At 35.5% G+C, this 16,874-nt stretch overlaps 1 protein-coding gene across 5 annotated transcripts in view; it reads right to left on the reverse strand.

Annotated features, from left to right (window-relative positions):
- Positions 1-16,633, reverse strand: part of CASC1 (cancer susceptibility candidate 1) — a 50,169-nt gene extending 33,536 nt beyond the window's left edge. For 4 of the 5 annotated variants that reach the window (XM_008583643.1, XM_008583641.1, XM_008583644.1 and 1 more), the window contains exons 1-4: positions 16,574-16,633; positions 14,638-14,739; positions 13,219-13,356; positions 7,035-7,181 (exon numbers count right to left, since the gene is read on the reverse strand). In XM_008583643.1, the coding sequence (XP_008581865.1) occupies positions 7,035-7,181; positions 13,219-13,356; positions 14,638-14,739; positions 16,574-16,633 (447 nt within the window). The remainder of the gene's footprint in view (positions 1-7,034; positions 7,182-13,218; positions 13,357-14,637; positions 14,740-16,573) is intronic. The other variant, XM_008583642.1, reaches the window with a different exon arrangement.
- Between the last annotated feature and the right edge of the window lie 241 nt (positions 16,634-16,874).

The following is a 16,874-nucleotide window of genomic DNA, read 5'->3' on the forward strand; positions in this document are numbered from 1 at the left end:
GAGAGAGAGAAAGACAGACTCTCCTCTTCTTTTAAAGCCCTCAGAACCATGCCCCTGACCAACATTTTTAATCCATTCACTATGTCATGATCCTACAATCTAATTACCTCTTCAAATTCCACCTTTCAATTACCATAATAGGAACTCCCAGCCTCTTAACAGTCACAGTGGGGGCCAAGTTTCTAATACTTAAAACTTGGGGGACACAATTTAAGCTTCAGTGAGTTTTATGGGGACATAATTCAATCCACTACACCTTCCCACCCCACAAATATGTACAATCAATATGTTTCAATAAAAGAAAGAAATGCAAAAAAAAGGTATTTTTTACATTCTTAAATTTTAACATCAGAATTATGACTTTTCATTTTAACTAGACACATGCTTCTTTATCTGTACCTTATTAAAATACAGACTGTGCTACTATAAAAGTTAGCTTAACTGTGAACACATCAAGTTTAGAAAGCAAAACACCCAGTTTATGGAATCCAGATGAGTCATGTGTTTTGCTAGTTCAATACTTGAAATACAACATTAAACATACAACTTACAGATGTCTAACACAATTTGATGCCTATTGCCCAAAAAATCAGCTCTCATGAAGGGTTTAAATGAGTCAATATGTGTTTAGTTGCTATAATATCAAAATTTAAAAGTGTTAAGGATTGTATTTATTGCTATTATTTTTTAAAAGTGATTATTCCTCCACACTTTCAGTTTTCTCTGACATTAACTTTTTGAAGTGTCCAGATTAGTTGACTTGTAAAACTGTTCCACATTGTGGATTTATGTAATTGTTTCCTCATGGTATTGTTTAACTTGCTCCTCTACCCCTTTTATTTTTTGTATACTATAAGGTCTAGTGGTTTAATTAGATTTAGATGAACCATCTTCAGCAATAAGGCATTATAGACGATGTTGTTTTCTTCACATTGCATCGTATCAGGAGGCATATGATGTCCCACTATTAGTGATGCAAACTTCATTACCTGGTTAAGGTGCTGACCATCACATATCGCCACTGCAAAATATATTATTCTCAATGAGAATAATGTGTTCCTCAACAACTTTTTACCTACTCATGTAGGTAGCCATGGAGGATCCTTATCTGAATCCCAAGACCTCGAGAGCTCGACTATGTCCTTGGTGACTCAGTACAGTGTCACTAACTTCAGAAAGGAATCACTAGGTGCTCCATTGCCTAGGCCATGGAGGCACATGCAACTACAAAGGAAACATGGCCAAAGTACCCAAACAGAGACTACACTAGTGCATCTACACAGTACCAATACTAAAATACCCTAGTCAACAGTCAATATAAAACATATATACAGGAGGAAGTCTCTCTCCTCAAAGTCCACTCCAGAGTAACACAAGAAGAAACTGCTCTATTAGATGATCAGACATCATCATAGAGATACCTGAAATACAAAAATCCAAGAAAATATGGCACCACCAAAAGAACACAGTAATTCTCAAATACCAGACCCTATAGAGCAGGAATGACTGAAAAGAAATTCCAACCAACAATCTTAAAGAAACTCAGAGACATACAAGAATACTCAGTCGACAACATAATATAATGACAAAAAAAAAAAAATCGAAGATATGAAGGAGGAAATTTACAAAGAGATTAGGACATAAAAAAAGAATGTAGCAGAACTCCTGCAACTGAAAGATTCATTCAACAACATAAAAAACAAACAATCAAACAAACAAACAAAAAACTGTGATCAAGAGCTTAAGCAGCAGGCTAGAACAAGCAGAAGAAAAAATGTTTGATCTTAAAGATAGTCGTTTTGAAATAACCCAGGTAGACAAAACAAACAAACAAAAAAGAATTTTAAAAAAAATCTGAGAGAGCTAACAGACAACCTTAAGTGCACAAACATTTGAATCATGGGTCTTCTAGAAGGGGAGGAGTAGGGAAAAGGCATTGAAAATCTATTCAACAAAATAATAGTGGAAAACTTCCCAGACACAGGGAGAGACACAGACCTTCAGAAGGCTCAAAGATCCCTAAACAGATTCAATCCAGAAAAGATCCTCTCCAACAGACATTACAGTCAAACTGGTAAAGCTCAAAGATAAAGAGAGAATCCTAAAAGCAGCAAGAGAAAAGCATCATGTCATCTATAAGGGAATCCCTATCAAACTAACAGCAGACTTCCCAACAGAAACTCTACAAGCCAGAAGAAAAAAGGATGATATATTCAACATACTTAAAGAAAAAAATTGTAAGCTAAGAATACTATACCCAGCAAGGTTATCTTTGAGAAATGAGGGAGAAATAGTGCATTTTCCAGACAAATAAAAACTGCAGGAATCCACCACCACATGACCAGTCCTGCAAGAGTTCCTCAAGAGAGTCCTACATATGAAATGTGAAAACAATAATCACTACCGTGAATACACAAGAAAGAACAAAATCCACTGGTACTACAAAAAATACAAATGGCAAAGAGAAAAGAACTAAATCTTGCCACCTCAAAAAAATCAACAAACATCCAAGAAAATCAATAAAAGGTGAAGAAAGGAACAAAAGATATATAAAACATCCAAACAAAAATTGATAAAATGCCAGGAGTAAAACCTTTCAATAACAATCTAAATGTAAATGGAGTAAACTCTTCACTCAAAGACAAAGACCGACTAACTGGATTAAAAAGCTAGACCCAAGTATATGCTGTCTTCAAGAGACTCACTTTACCTGCAAAGACACACACAGACTAATAGTGGAGAGATGGAAAAAGATATTCCATACAAATGGAAACCACAAATAAGCAGGAGTAGCTATTCTTATATTGGATAAAATAGACTTTAAACCAAAAACCATAAAAAGAGACAAAGAAGTCCACTATACAATGATAAAGGAATCTATCTAGCAAGAAGACATAACAATCACAGATATATATGCACCCAACACTGCAGCACCCAGATATATAAAGCAAACACTATTAGGTCTAAAGAGATAGGTCCCAATATGAAATAGTAGGGGACCTGAACACTCTGTCAGCACTGGACACATCATTTCGGCAACAAATCAACAGAGAAACACAGGATTTAAACCTCTTTAGACCAACTGGACCTGTCAGATACCTTCAGAACATTTCATCCAAGAACTACAGAATATAAATTCTTCTCACTAGCACATGGAACATTCTCAAGGATAGAACATATTTTAGGTCACAAATCAAGTCTCGACAAATTTTTAAAAATTTAAATCATTTCAAGTATCTTTTCAGACCACAATGGATTGAGACTAGAAATCAATAACAAGTGAAAGTCTGGAAACTATGCAAATACATAGAAATTAAACATGCTCCTGAATGACTTATGGGTCCAAGAGGAAATGAGACAGGAAATCAAAAAATTTCTTGAAACTAACAAAAGTAGAGATACATCATACCAAAACCTGTGGGATACAGAAAAAGCAGCACTAAGAGGGAAGTTTATTGCAATAAGTGCTTACATCAAAAGAATAGAAAGATCTCAAATGAACAACCTAACACTCTATCTCAAAGAGCTAGAAAAATAAGAACAATCTAATCCTAAAACTAGTAAATAGAAAGAAATAATAAAGATCAGAGCAGAACTAAATGAAATAGAGTACCAAAAATGATACAAAAGATCAATGAAACAAAAAACTTGTTTTTTTGAGAAGATAAACAAAATAGACAAACCATTAGCAAGGCTAACTAAAACAAGAAGAGAGAAGACCCAAATAACAAAAATAGAAATGAAAACAGAAACATTACAACTGCTCTACACAAATACACAGAATCATTAGAGACTATTATAAACAACTGCATGTCAACAAATTTGAAAACATGGAGGAAATGGATAAATTTTTGGACACATACAATCAAGACTGAACCAAGAAGAAATAGAAAACCCCAGACTGAACCAAGAAGACAGAAAACCTGAACAGACAATAACAAGCAACAAGATTGAAGCAGTAATCAGCAGTCTCCCAACAAAGAAAAGCCCAGGAACAGATGGCTTTACGGCTGAATTCTACCAGACCTTTAATACCAATTCTCTTCAAACTATTAAAAAATAGAAACAGAGGCCCTTCTCCCCAACTCATTTTATGAGGCCAGCATCACTCTGCTATCTAAATCAGACAAAGACACAAAAGAAATATAAAACTACAGATCAATATCTCTGATGAACATAGATCCCAAAATTCTCAATAAAATATTAGCAATCAGAATACAGCAACACATCAAAAAAATTACAAGCAATGATCAAGTGGGATTCATCCCAGGTATGCAAATGGTTCAACATGTGCAAGTCAATAAATGTGATACATTGCATCAACAAAATCAAGAACAAAAGCCATATGATTATCTCAATAGAGGCATAAAAGGCATTTGACAAAATTCAACATCACTTCATGATAAAGACTCTCAGCAAATTAGGTATAAAAGTAAAGTACCTCAACATATAAAAGCTGTATATGACAAACCCACTGCCAATATCATCCTGAATGGGGAAAAGCTGAAAGGTTTTCCCTTTAGAATAGGAAGAAGACAAGGATGCCCACTCTCACCACTCCTATTTAACATAGTATTGTAAGTACTAGGCAGAGAAATCAGGCAAGAGAAAGAAATAAAGGGCACCCAGATTGGAAAAGACAAAGTCAAATTGTCCCTGTTGCTGATGACATGATAATACAGAAAAACCTAAACACTCTGCCAAAAAACTCTTAAAGCTGATAAATGATTTCACTAAAGTTGCAGGATACAAAATCAACATGCAAAAGGAGTAGTGTTAGTTGCTGGATACAAAATCAACACACAAAAATCAGTAGGGTTTGTATACTTCAATAATAAACTAGCAGAAAAAGAAATCAAAAGAGTAAGCCCATTTACAGTAGTCACCAAAAATAACCCCAAATACCTAGGAATCAATTTAATCAAAGGAAGTGAAAGATCTCAACACTGAGAACTACAAATCACTGCTGAAAGAAATTAAAGAGGACACAAATAATGGAAAGACATTCCATGCTCTTGGATCAGAAGAATTACCATTGTGAAAATGTCCATAACTACCCATAGCAATCTACAGATTCAATGCAATCCTCATCAAAATACCAATGACATTCTTCACATAAATGGAAAAAACAATCCTAACCTTTATATGGATCAACAAAAGACCCCGATTAGCCAAAGCAATCATGAGTAAAAATAAATAAATAAAGCCAGAGGCATAACACTACCTGACTTCAAATTATACTACAAAGCTATAGTAACCAAAACAGCATGGTGCTGGCATAAAAACCTCATTGGCTCAATGGAACAGCATAGAGAACCCAGAATTCAAGTCACAGACCTATAGCCAACTGATCTTTGACAGAGGCAACAAGAACATACATTGGGGAAAAGACTGCCTCTTCAATAAATAGTGCTGGGAAAAATGGACATCCATATGCAGAAGAATGAAACTAGTTCTGTACCTCTCACCACATAGCAAAATCAACTCAAAATGGATAACAGACTTAAACATAAGACCTAAAACTATGAAATTCCTAAAAGAAAACATAGGGAAAACACTCTAGGAAGTAAGACTGGGCAAAGATTTTATGAATAAGACCTCAAAAGCACAGGAAAAAGAAAAAATAAACAAGTGGGATTATATCAAACTGAAAAGCTTCTGCACAGTAAAAGAAACAATTAACAGAACAAAAAGACAACCTACAGAGGAGAGAAAATATTTGCAAACTATGCAACCAACAAGGGATTAACATCCAGAATATACAAGGAACTCAAATAACTTAACAGTAAAAGAGCAAGTAACCTGATGGAAAAAAATGAGCAAAGGGGCTGAATAGCCATTTCTCAAAGGAAGATATACAAATGGCCTACAGACACAAGAAAAATGCTCAACATCACTCAGCACCTGGGAAATGCAGATCAAAACCACACTGAGATATCATCTCATCCCAGTTAGACTGGACATTATCAAAAAGACAGAATAAGAAGTGTTGGGGAGGTTGTGGAGAAAGGGGAACCCTCCTGCACTGATGGCGGGACTGTAAACTAATGTAAATCAAAACCACACTGAGATATCATCTCATCCCAGTTAGACTGGACATTATCAAAAAGACAGAATAAGAAGTGCTGGGGAGGTTGTGGAGAAAGGGGAACCCTCCTGCACTGATGGCGGGACTGTAAACTAATGTAGTGATTATGGAAAACAGTATTGAGGTTCCTCAGAGAACTACAGCTAGAACTGCCACATGATCCAGAAATCCCACTGCTGGATATATACTCAAAGAAATGGAAATCATCATGCTGAAGGGATGTCTGCACTCTCATCTTTATTGCGGCTTTATTTATAATTGCCAAGGAATGGAACCAACTTCATGTCCATTGATGGATGACTGTATAAGGAAAATGTGGTATATATACTCAACGGAATACTACTCTGCCATAAAAAAGAATGAAATTCCACCATTCACAGCAAAATGGATGAACATAGAGAAAATTATGTTATGTGAAAGAAGTCAGGCACAGAAAGAGAAATACCACATGTCTTCACTCATAAGCAAGAGTTAAAAAAATAAACAAATAAATAAATGAAAGAAACAGGGAAAGACACAACAATCACAATAATCTGTTAAACTTTCAAAAGGAGGGAGCAGAACTGAGGCCACCAGAAGTGAGAAAGAGGGTGGTATAGGGGGGTTAGTGAGAAATTGGCAAAGGACCACAAAAAATAATTACATTACATAATGTTAAATATACTAATTATCCCGATTTGAGGATTGCATAGTGCACACAGTGATTGATATTCAACATTGTACCCCACAGATATGTACAATCAATTATGTTTCAATGAATTTATTTTAAAAATTAAAAATAAAATAATAAATGGCATCTTTAAAATAAAATATAAATTATTCTACTGACTTTTCTATAATATTTTAATTAAAAAAAGAAAAATAATACTGGATTATTTTATGATACAGTTTAAAATTTTAACTCACAAAAGTTAATAATAACACATGAGCAAAATACTACACTTACTCTCAGAAGTATTTCTGTGGCTACATTGAACTTAAGCTGAAGGAGTTCCTGTAGCTGCAGGATTGATCCCCGGTACTGTATTATATTTTTATCTTGCAAATCATATGGTGGTGTTTCCAATAAAATTAATTTCAATTTCTCAATTAACTATAAAGTTAAAAGAATATTTATATTAATCCTCTGACAAACAGTCAAAAGAAAAGTGAACAAGTGGATGCTCTATCACTTTTGAGTGCAGGAACACATCTTATCCTCAGTAAAACATAGAAGCCCTTTCCTGTATTTATTCTGTAATTTAAGATCATACAGAAATAGGATATTTCCTCCCAAAACTCCCTTGTAAGTATTCTTAACTATACGTCACAGAGCTTTCACTAGCACGTTGATAAATAAGTCACAACCTGTCACTACCTAAGACTGTGGAACAAGAAATATGATAACAAGAGTGGGGAGGAAGAGGAGGAGGAGGAAGAGGAGGACTGTGACTGTGTACTGAAAGCTTCCTAAGTACCAGGGATTGTTCTAAATGTTTTATATGTTTTCATTCATTTATTCCTCATCATAAGTCTATGAGGCAGATACTGTTACTGTCCTGTTTTATAGATGAGCAAACTGAGGCTCAGAATGATCACAGAACAGCTAGTACGTGGCAGAGTTTAATCTTGAACACTGACACAGATAATACAGGCAGGCCTCAGAGATACTGCGGGTTCGGTTCAGGCCACCTCAGTAAAGTGATTCGTAATAAAGCGAGTCACACAATTGTTTTTGTTTCTTAGTGCATATACAGGTTACGTTTACACTATACTGTAAGCCCTTTAAGTGTGACAGCATTATGTCTAAAAAATGTACATCCTTTAAGTAAAGAATACTTTATTGCTAAAAAATGCTAACGATCATCTGAACTTTCAGCAAGTCATAATGGGGTGTGCAGCAATTTCTTAAAAGAAGGCAACTGTTATAAAGTTCACCACATCGATTGCCTCTTCCTTCCATGAAAGAATTTTCTGTAGCATGTGATGCTCTTTAATAGCATTTTACCCACAGTAGAATGTCCTTCAAAATTGGAGTCAATCCTGTCAAACCCTGCTGCTGCTGCTTTGTCACTAAGTTTATGTCATATTCTAAATGCGTCATTGTCATTTCAATAATGTTCACGGCATCTTCACCAGGACTAGATTCCATCTCAGTAAATCACTTTCTTTGGTCATCCATAGAAGCAAGTCCCCATCCATGAGGAGTTATCATGAGATTGCAACAGTTCAGTCAGCTTTTCAGACCCCCTTTTTAATTCTAGTACTCTTGCTATTTCCACCACATCTACAGTTACTTCCTCCACTGAAGGCTTGACCCCTTCAAAGTCACCCAGGAGAGTTGGAATCAACTTCTTCCCCACTCCTGTTAATGTTAATATTTGACCTCCTCCCATGAATCAGGAATGTTCTTAATGGCACCTAGAATGGCGAATCCTTTCCAGAAGGTTTTCAATTTACTTTTCCCAGATCCATCAGAGAAATCATTACCTATGGCAGCCTTACAAAAGGCATTTCTTAAATAATAAGACTTGAAAGTCAAATCGACTCCTTGATCTGTGGGCTGCAGAATGAATGCAGTGTTAGCAGACATAAATTAATCTCCTTGGACATCTCCATCAGAGCTCTTGGGTGACCAGATGTGAGCAGTAATAGTTTGAAAGGAATCTTTTTTTTCTGAGCAGTAGTTCTCAAAAGTGGGCTTAAAATATTCAGTAAACTATGCTGTAAACAGATGTGCTGTCATCCAGGCTTTGTTGTTCCACTGATAGAGCACAGGCACAGTAGACTTAGAGTAATTCTTAAGGGTCTGAGGATTTTTGGAATAGTAAATGAGCATTGGCTTCAACTTAAAGTCACCAGCTGCATTAGCTCCTAATGAGAGTCAGCCTGAACTTTGAACCTTTGAAGCCAGGCATTGACTTTTCTCTATCTATGAAATCCTAGATGGCATCTTCTTCCAACAGAAGGCTGTTTTGTCTGCATTGAAAATCTGTTGTTTAGTGTGGCCACCTTCATCAATGATCTTAGCTAGATCTTCTGGATAACTTGCTGCAGCTTCGACATCAGCACTTGCTGCTTCACCTTGACTTTTATGCTATAGAGATGGCTTCTTTTCTTAAGCCTAGTGAACCAACCTCTGATAGCTTGAAACTTTTCCTCTGCAGCTTCCTTTCCTCTCTCAGCCTTAATAGAATTAAAGAGAGTTAGGATCTTGCTCTGTATTAGGCTTTGGCTTAAAGGAATATTGTGGCAGGTTTGATCTTCTATCCAGGCCACTAAAACTTTCTCCATATCAGCAATAGGGCTGTTTCACTTTCTTATTGTTCATGTGTTTAGTGGATTTTTAATTTCCTTCAAGAACTTTTCCTTTGCATTCACAATTTGGCTAACTGGCACAAGAGACCTAGTTGTTTTTTGCTGATCTTGGCTCTCGACATGCTTTCCTCACTAAGGTTAATCATTTCTAGCTTTTCATTTAAAGTGAGAGACGTGCACCTTTTCTGTCACTTGAACACTTAGAGGCCATTGAAAGGTTAATTGGCCTAACTTCAGTATTGTGTCTCAGGGAATAGGGAGGCCCGGGGAGACAGGGAGAGGTAGGGAATGGCCTGTCGGTGGAGCAGTCAGAACATACACAACATTTACTGATTAAGTTCACTTTCTTATGTGGGTGCACTTTCACTATTGTGTCTCAGGGAATAGGGAGGCCCGGGGAGACAGGGAGAGGTAGGGAATGGCCTGTCAGTGGAGCAGTCAGAACATACACAACATTTACTGATTAAGTTCACTTTCTTATGTGGGTGCACTTAGTGGCACCCCAAAACGATTACAATAGTAACATCAAAGATCACAGATCACCATAACAGATGTAATCATAATGAAAAGGCCTGAAATATCGCAAGAATTACCAAAATGTGACACAGAGACACAAAGTCAGCACACGCTGTTGGAAAAATGGCACTGACAGACGTGCGCAACACAGGAATGTCACAAACCTTCAATTTGTAAAAAACACAGTACCTGTGAAGCACAAGAAAGTGAAGCTCGATAAAATGAGGTATGCCTGTCCATAGGAAAATTTTAATGAAGAGAGGCAGGAGAGGAGCGTAGAGTAGTGTGGACTCGAGCAAGAATACTGGGCTTCAATCCTAGCCACCTCTTACTGGCAGTGTGATCTTGGGCAAATTGTTTAACATCTCTGTGCCTCAGCTTCTTCATTTGTAAATTAATATTTCCAAAGCTTGGTATAGATTATGTGCTACATAAGAATTTGTTTAAAAAATCTGAAATTTTGGAAACTGGTGTTTACTATGGAGTCATTTCCTTCTGTTACAGATATCCAACCCTTTCTACTCTTCTGATGGTTTCCTGCTTTAGTTTCCTATTGCTGTGATTACTTTCCTCATCTCCTTTTCCGTCTTGCTTATCATTTCCCATCTTCCCTAGTATTTATTACTTATACTTCTGTACTCACATTCTTGTAACAGGAAGATGTCCCTTCCAGCTCATCACCGGTGAACTCTTGTGCTACTTCCCACTGGCTCCCTGCTAACTGCAGAGTACCAGATTCCTGAACTGGCACCGTGCTATGGGAGCCTGACAGAGAGGACGTACAGTGGCAAGAACGCTGTATGATGACTCCACGGGCATCCAGATAGCTCAGAGTGTATGGCAGCTTCCTCGGGGCCTTTGGAAAATCAGAGCAAGGTCCATCTAAGGTCTCATAGGGACCATAAGCAAGTCACAATCTATGATTCTTCATGTGTAAAATGAATCTCATAACTTTGCTGTCCAGATTAAATCAGGCAATCAGTGTTATGAACTTAACAGAGTCTAGAGTCGTTCATCCTACAGCAACACGGAGAAGAAGTAAACCACAGCAGCAGTGACAAGAAGCACAAAAATGTTGTGCACAACTGGAGCAAAAAGCATTAGAGGATAATAATAGGAACAAGAGAAGTGAATTCCATCTAATTTCTAATATTAAGTATGTGTGTTTAGGTGTGGATTTTTTCTATTTATCCTAACTTGGTGTGACATAATAAATACTTATTTGGTCTCTGCCCCCAGTTCCTGGCATGGAGCTTCTAAAACCCTTGAAATTTCCTGAGTGATACGGGTAAAATGAACAGCTTTTGTTATTCATAATAAGCCCTGTTAAGCCATATCTGAGTTTATGCTAATGTGGTAACTCTTGGAGGATGAGAGCTGTTTGTAAATTTCCTGAGTGATACGGGTAAAATGAACAGCTTTTGTTATTCATAATAAGCTCTGTTAAGCCATATCTGAGTTTATGCTAATGTGGTAACTCTTGGAGGATGAGAGCTGTTTGTCAAAGGGACCAACCATGTGATTAGAGGGTTGGAACCTTCAGCCGCATCCCTCAGCCTCCAAGGAGGATAGAGGAATATGAGATTTACTTAATCACCAATGGCCAATGACTTGATTAATCATGCCCATGTAACAAGTCCTCCAGAAAAACCCTAAACAATGGGATTCAGAGAGCTTCCCAGTTGGTGGATACACCCATGTACTGAGAGGGTGACACACCTGGAGAGGACATGGAAGCTCCATGCCCTTCCCACATACATTGCCCTATGGATTTCTTCATCTAGCTGTTCATTTGTATCCTTTGTAACATCCTTTATAATAAACTGGTAGAAATAAGTAAATGTTTCCCTGAGTTTTATGAGCCATTATAGCAAATTACCTAACCTGAGGAGGGTGTTGTAGGAACTCCTGATTTATAGCTGGCTGGTCAGAATTACAGGGGATAACCTGGGAATTGTAATTAGGAGCAGGGGTGGGCTGAGGTGGGGTGGTAGTCTTGTGGACATGAGCCCTTAACCTGTGGGGTCTGTGCTAACTCCAGGTAGTGTCGGACTTGAATTGCAATTCAAGTTGGTGTCTGGAGAGTTGGAAAACTGGATGGTGTGGAACCCCACACCCCCAACCCCAACACACACACACATTTGGTGTTAGAAGTGTTGTACTATGAAAAAATAGTTTTTCCTTTTACTTGGAATTTGTTGAGCTTCTTGAATCTGAGGATTCACATCTTTCATCAATTCTAAAAATTGCCAGCCATTATTTCTTTGAATATTGTCTGTCCCTCATTCTTCTATATATCCCCTTTTCCATATATTTTTAGCCTTTTGTACTCTATCATACATGTCTGTTAACTGCTCTTTCATGTTTTCCATCTCTTTGATTCTCTGTATAATATTCTGGTAAATTCTTTCAATCCAACCTCTGATTTACTTGTGATTAAGAATTCTCAGTGGAGACATTTCTGTTTGTCCTTCACTAAGGTTAAGATGAGCTAAACACTTTTTTTGTGTGTCATTTCCTTTTGCAGAGTGGATTTTTTTCCCTATTATCCATAATACATTTTGAAGCTCCCAGCCATACTGATCCTACTTGTCACCTTGCATGTACCCTGGGCTTTGCCTCCTTATGGTCCTTTAAATCAATGCTAAGCCACTAGGAGTTAGCAGATAATCTCTGGGAAGCCACTGGTTTGGGGACTTTCTCACTTTCTGAATTGTTTTATGGCCTCTAAATTTTCTGTTACCTTTTTATGGGCTATACAATAGACTTAAAAGTCATTAAAATTTTCTTTCCCAGTATTTTTAAGTACATTGTAAAATGGAAATTTCTCAGGCTAGCCTATCCATCTTATTTGCAGAAATAGAATTTGGAATATTCTTATTCATCTTTGTACCCCAGTGCCTAAAAGAGTGGATGCCTCATACCTAGTAAATATTAAAACTTATGGGCACTAAATTACTGAATAGTGGATAGTTACAGGTGAGGATAAAATCACCCACTTCCCGGCTCCCCGAATTATCTATGAATACATGCAGCCTGGTTTTATTTTTTTATTTTTTGACAGACAAATAATTAATGTTTTACATTTATGTTATAGTTGACTTTACCTAAGGTGGCAAGAGATTTTTAGGAGTTGTAAAAAGAAAAAAGAAAATGAAAAGATTACTAAATACCTCTCTTTCTATAACCAAGGGTTCAAAAAAAGGAATGTTATTAATTGGATAATAATGTATATATTTATTTTTATTTGGGGAGTTAATATCAGACTATTTGTAATTTAAGCAATTTATATTACAGGATAGTACTTAAACACTTACATTTAGCACTAGTTTACTTTTTGCGATCACTTCCTCAAAAGTCTCATTTGTTTCCTCTCTCCACAAGCTAATGAAAGTATTTATTTCTTGGGATATTGAAGGATCAGGACTCCCATCACATTGAATATAGTGTTTCCACTGTGGAATAAAAATGAAGGTTCAAACTGATGAAGATTCAACTAAAGATTAAATTACTTCTTTTTCAAAATATGAGTTCTTATAACCCTGTTTTCCTTTTTTTTTTTGTTTTTTTTTGCAGCTGGCTGGTATGTTATAATGACATGGTGTTATAATGACATGCTCTAACCAACTGAGCTAACTGGCCAGCCTGGTTTCCCCAATTTAAACAAAAACTTTTGATGGCTTTGACCAGTAACTTGAGATATCACTAAAATATCCTAAATCAAAATGCAAAAGCTTTGTGCTTAAGGCACATCTAATCTTGCTCAAAACAGCATAACGTTGGAAACTATATAGGTGAATATCAGGAGAAAAATTAAAAACATAAGTTTTATGGTATAATTTCTTCTTCATCCAAATAATTTCTTTTTCTTTCTTTCTTCTTCTTTTTTTTTTTTTTTTTTTTTTTTTTTTTTTTTTTTTTTTTTTTTTTTTTTTTTTTTTTTTTTTTTTTTTTTTTTTTTTTTTTTTTTTTTTTTTTTTTTTTTTTTTTTTTTTTTTGGTGACTGGCTGGCATGGAGATCCGAACCCGTGACCTTGGTGTTATAGCACCACACTCTAACCAACTGAGCTACAGCCAGCAATCCAAATAATTTCTAATCCTCGATATTCGGATAAAATAGAAATCTATTTATTTCCATATTTTTATTTTTAAAACATTATGAGTTGGTTTCATTTTGCTTACTTTTCTTCTCTAATCATAGAGCTTCTTATTTGCAAAAGCCAACATTTGGCTAATTTCCACCTCTCAAGTTATTAGTAATTCTAGTTACCATTGGCATTTTAGTGTGAGTTCTTCCTTTCTTTTTGTAGTCTGCAAATTTTACATTTGTAATAATACTATTATTATAATTTTTCACTTAAAATTATACCATAAAACTTATAAGTTTTTAATTTTTCTCCTGATATTCACCTATATAGTTTCCAAAGTTATGCTGTTTTGAGCAAGATTAGATGCGCCTTAAGCACAAAACTTTTGCATTTTGATTTAGGATAATTTTCTCAGTATAGATTACCAACAATTAAATCAGAGTCAAAGGATATAAACATTTCAAGGACACTATTACTGAAAAACAGCTTTCTATGAGATTATATCAATTTGCTTTGACAAAAGCAATAGATTTGTCAAATGAGAAATTTTTTTAGTAGAGAAATTTAAAGTTTCTTGGAATCAAAATGGATATCAGACTCCCTCTTGTGGTCACAAAAGTAATAGCTCAAAAAAAGAAAGAAATTTACCTGAGAAAGCAATCTTGTGTCGTGTTTCAATCTCTCTGCTTCAGGGAAACATCCCTCTAGTAAATTAAGTTCGTCAAGTTCTTCATTTCTCCTTCCTAGATCCTGTTGTGTGGGGACAGAGATACATTGATCTGCTCTTTAATTTTAGCTTTATGATTCACAAGTAGCATCTGAAATTTACTTGGCTAAATATATAATTTCAAAATGAATATTAGGATTAGTTTGAATATAACCGATACTTCCAAAAGATTTCATCTAAACAGTGGTTCATAAAGTGTGATCTGTAGACTCTTGGTGGGTCCCCAAAATTCTTTTGGGATCTGTGAGGTCAAATATATTTTCATAGTAATATTAAGACATTATTTGCCTTTTTCACAGTGTACGTATTTGCACTGATGGTGCAAGATGCTGTAAAACTCCTGGTGCCTTAGCACAAATCAAGGCAGGGGCTCTAAACTAGTAGTTCTGGGAGGAGGAGGATGCGGTGAGGGGAAAAAGCCAGCTTCACATAGAATGACAGGATAAAGAGGCAAAATTATTAATTTTATTAAATCTCAACCCCAAGTACATGTCTTTTTAATATCCTGTGTAATAAAATGGGAAGAATGCATAAAGCACTTCTGCATATCAAAGGACAATACAGTCTTGAGAAATTATTATTTGTGCAACTATTTGACTATTTTGGCATTCTCTTAAAAATTAATGAATTGAGAGTGTCACTTCAAGGATACAATTCAAAATACTTGTTGCCAATATTATAATTCAAGTGTTCAAGCAAAAATTCACATTTTAGAAAACTTGTATCTACCACTGTGAGCTTCACAGTTTCCCAATCCTTAAAAATTTCTGACTTGATTGAAGATTATATTAATATATATGGTTTTTTTGATAATAATAAATTACATTAACATTTGGAAGCAAAAAATTCCGTGAGTCAAATGTTTCCAAGAAAGCAATACATGATACTGCAAAATCATGCATGGAAACAAGATCTATTCAGAGTGTAAGACAGATCAATGTTGTAACACAGTATGAAAGTTCATTGATATGGTTTCAGATTCCACCTTAAGAAACTACCACCAGCTGACTTTTGGTATAGTATCAAAGAAGAAGATCCACAACTATCTGAAAGGCTATTAAAATATTCCTCCTTTTTCCAACTACATATCTGTGTGAGGCCAGATTTTCCTCATATATTTCAATCAAAATAACATGTTATAACAGATGGAATACTGAAGTAGATATGAGAGTCTAGCTGTCTTCTGTTAAGTCAGATATTAAAGAGATTTTTAAAATATAAACAATGCTATTTATTTCCCTAATTAAAAAAATAAATAAATACTCTTAGTTGTTTTCTTAAAAATAGATTTACATATTTACTTATATTTTTTATCAATGTTTAATGTCTATTAACATAACAAGTGTTTCGAATGTATCTGTTTTAATTTCTAACACGGTAAATATTGATAGATGTAATCTACATAAACGAAAGTTCCTTGGCAGGGAAGGGTTTTCCATTTTTAATAGTTTAATAGAGTTTTGTCCTGAGACCAACACATTTCAGAATTACTGATCTAAAAGATTCTGGTGAAAAGAGAGGTGAAACTAAAATAGGAGAGGTAGAATTTGAATATTTTGAATTGTTTTTTTGGTCCCTGTTAAATTGTCTATACAACGGATTCATGCCTGCTCCATGGTGACAAGCATGGACTCTGAAGCAAGACAGCTCAGGTCTAAGTTCTGGCTCTGCCACTTATTAGCTGCTTGATTTCTCTACGCCTCAATTTCTCTATCTGTGAGATGTGGGCAATAATGTCACTTAAGTGAGCTAAACCAGTTCATGCAGGCTTATCCGCTGAGAAAGACATTGAATAGCAACAGATCTGGTAGCCATATAGTTTACGTCTTTGTTAAAACATTATTAATGTTTATTTACTTTTTCTTCAAGTTGAAGCCATTTTTCTTTCTCAATTCGCTGTATTTCAAGCCTTTCCATTTCTTCTTTCTCATATTTCAAACGGGCTTCCTCTAAAGAAACAAAACAACAACAACAACAACAACAAAAATCCCAGTAATTAGATGACTGTATTTTTAAGCCCGTTAAATTACTCCAAATATTTTCAAAGGTAGTCGTGGTAGAATATAATATAGAAGTTACAACCTTTATTATGTGGTAGAAATGAGAAAAGTGTTAGCATTCCTTCCTTCAAAAAAGTTACATGACTCTCAAACTTTCT

This window comes from Galeopterus variegatus, unplaced genomic scaffold (genome assembly GCF_000696425.1).
Source record: "Galeopterus variegatus unplaced genomic scaffold, G_variegatus-3.0.2 Scaffold2989, whole genome shotgun sequence".
Lineage (NCBI taxonomy): Eukaryota > Metazoa > Chordata > Mammalia > Dermoptera > Cynocephalidae > Galeopterus > Galeopterus variegatus.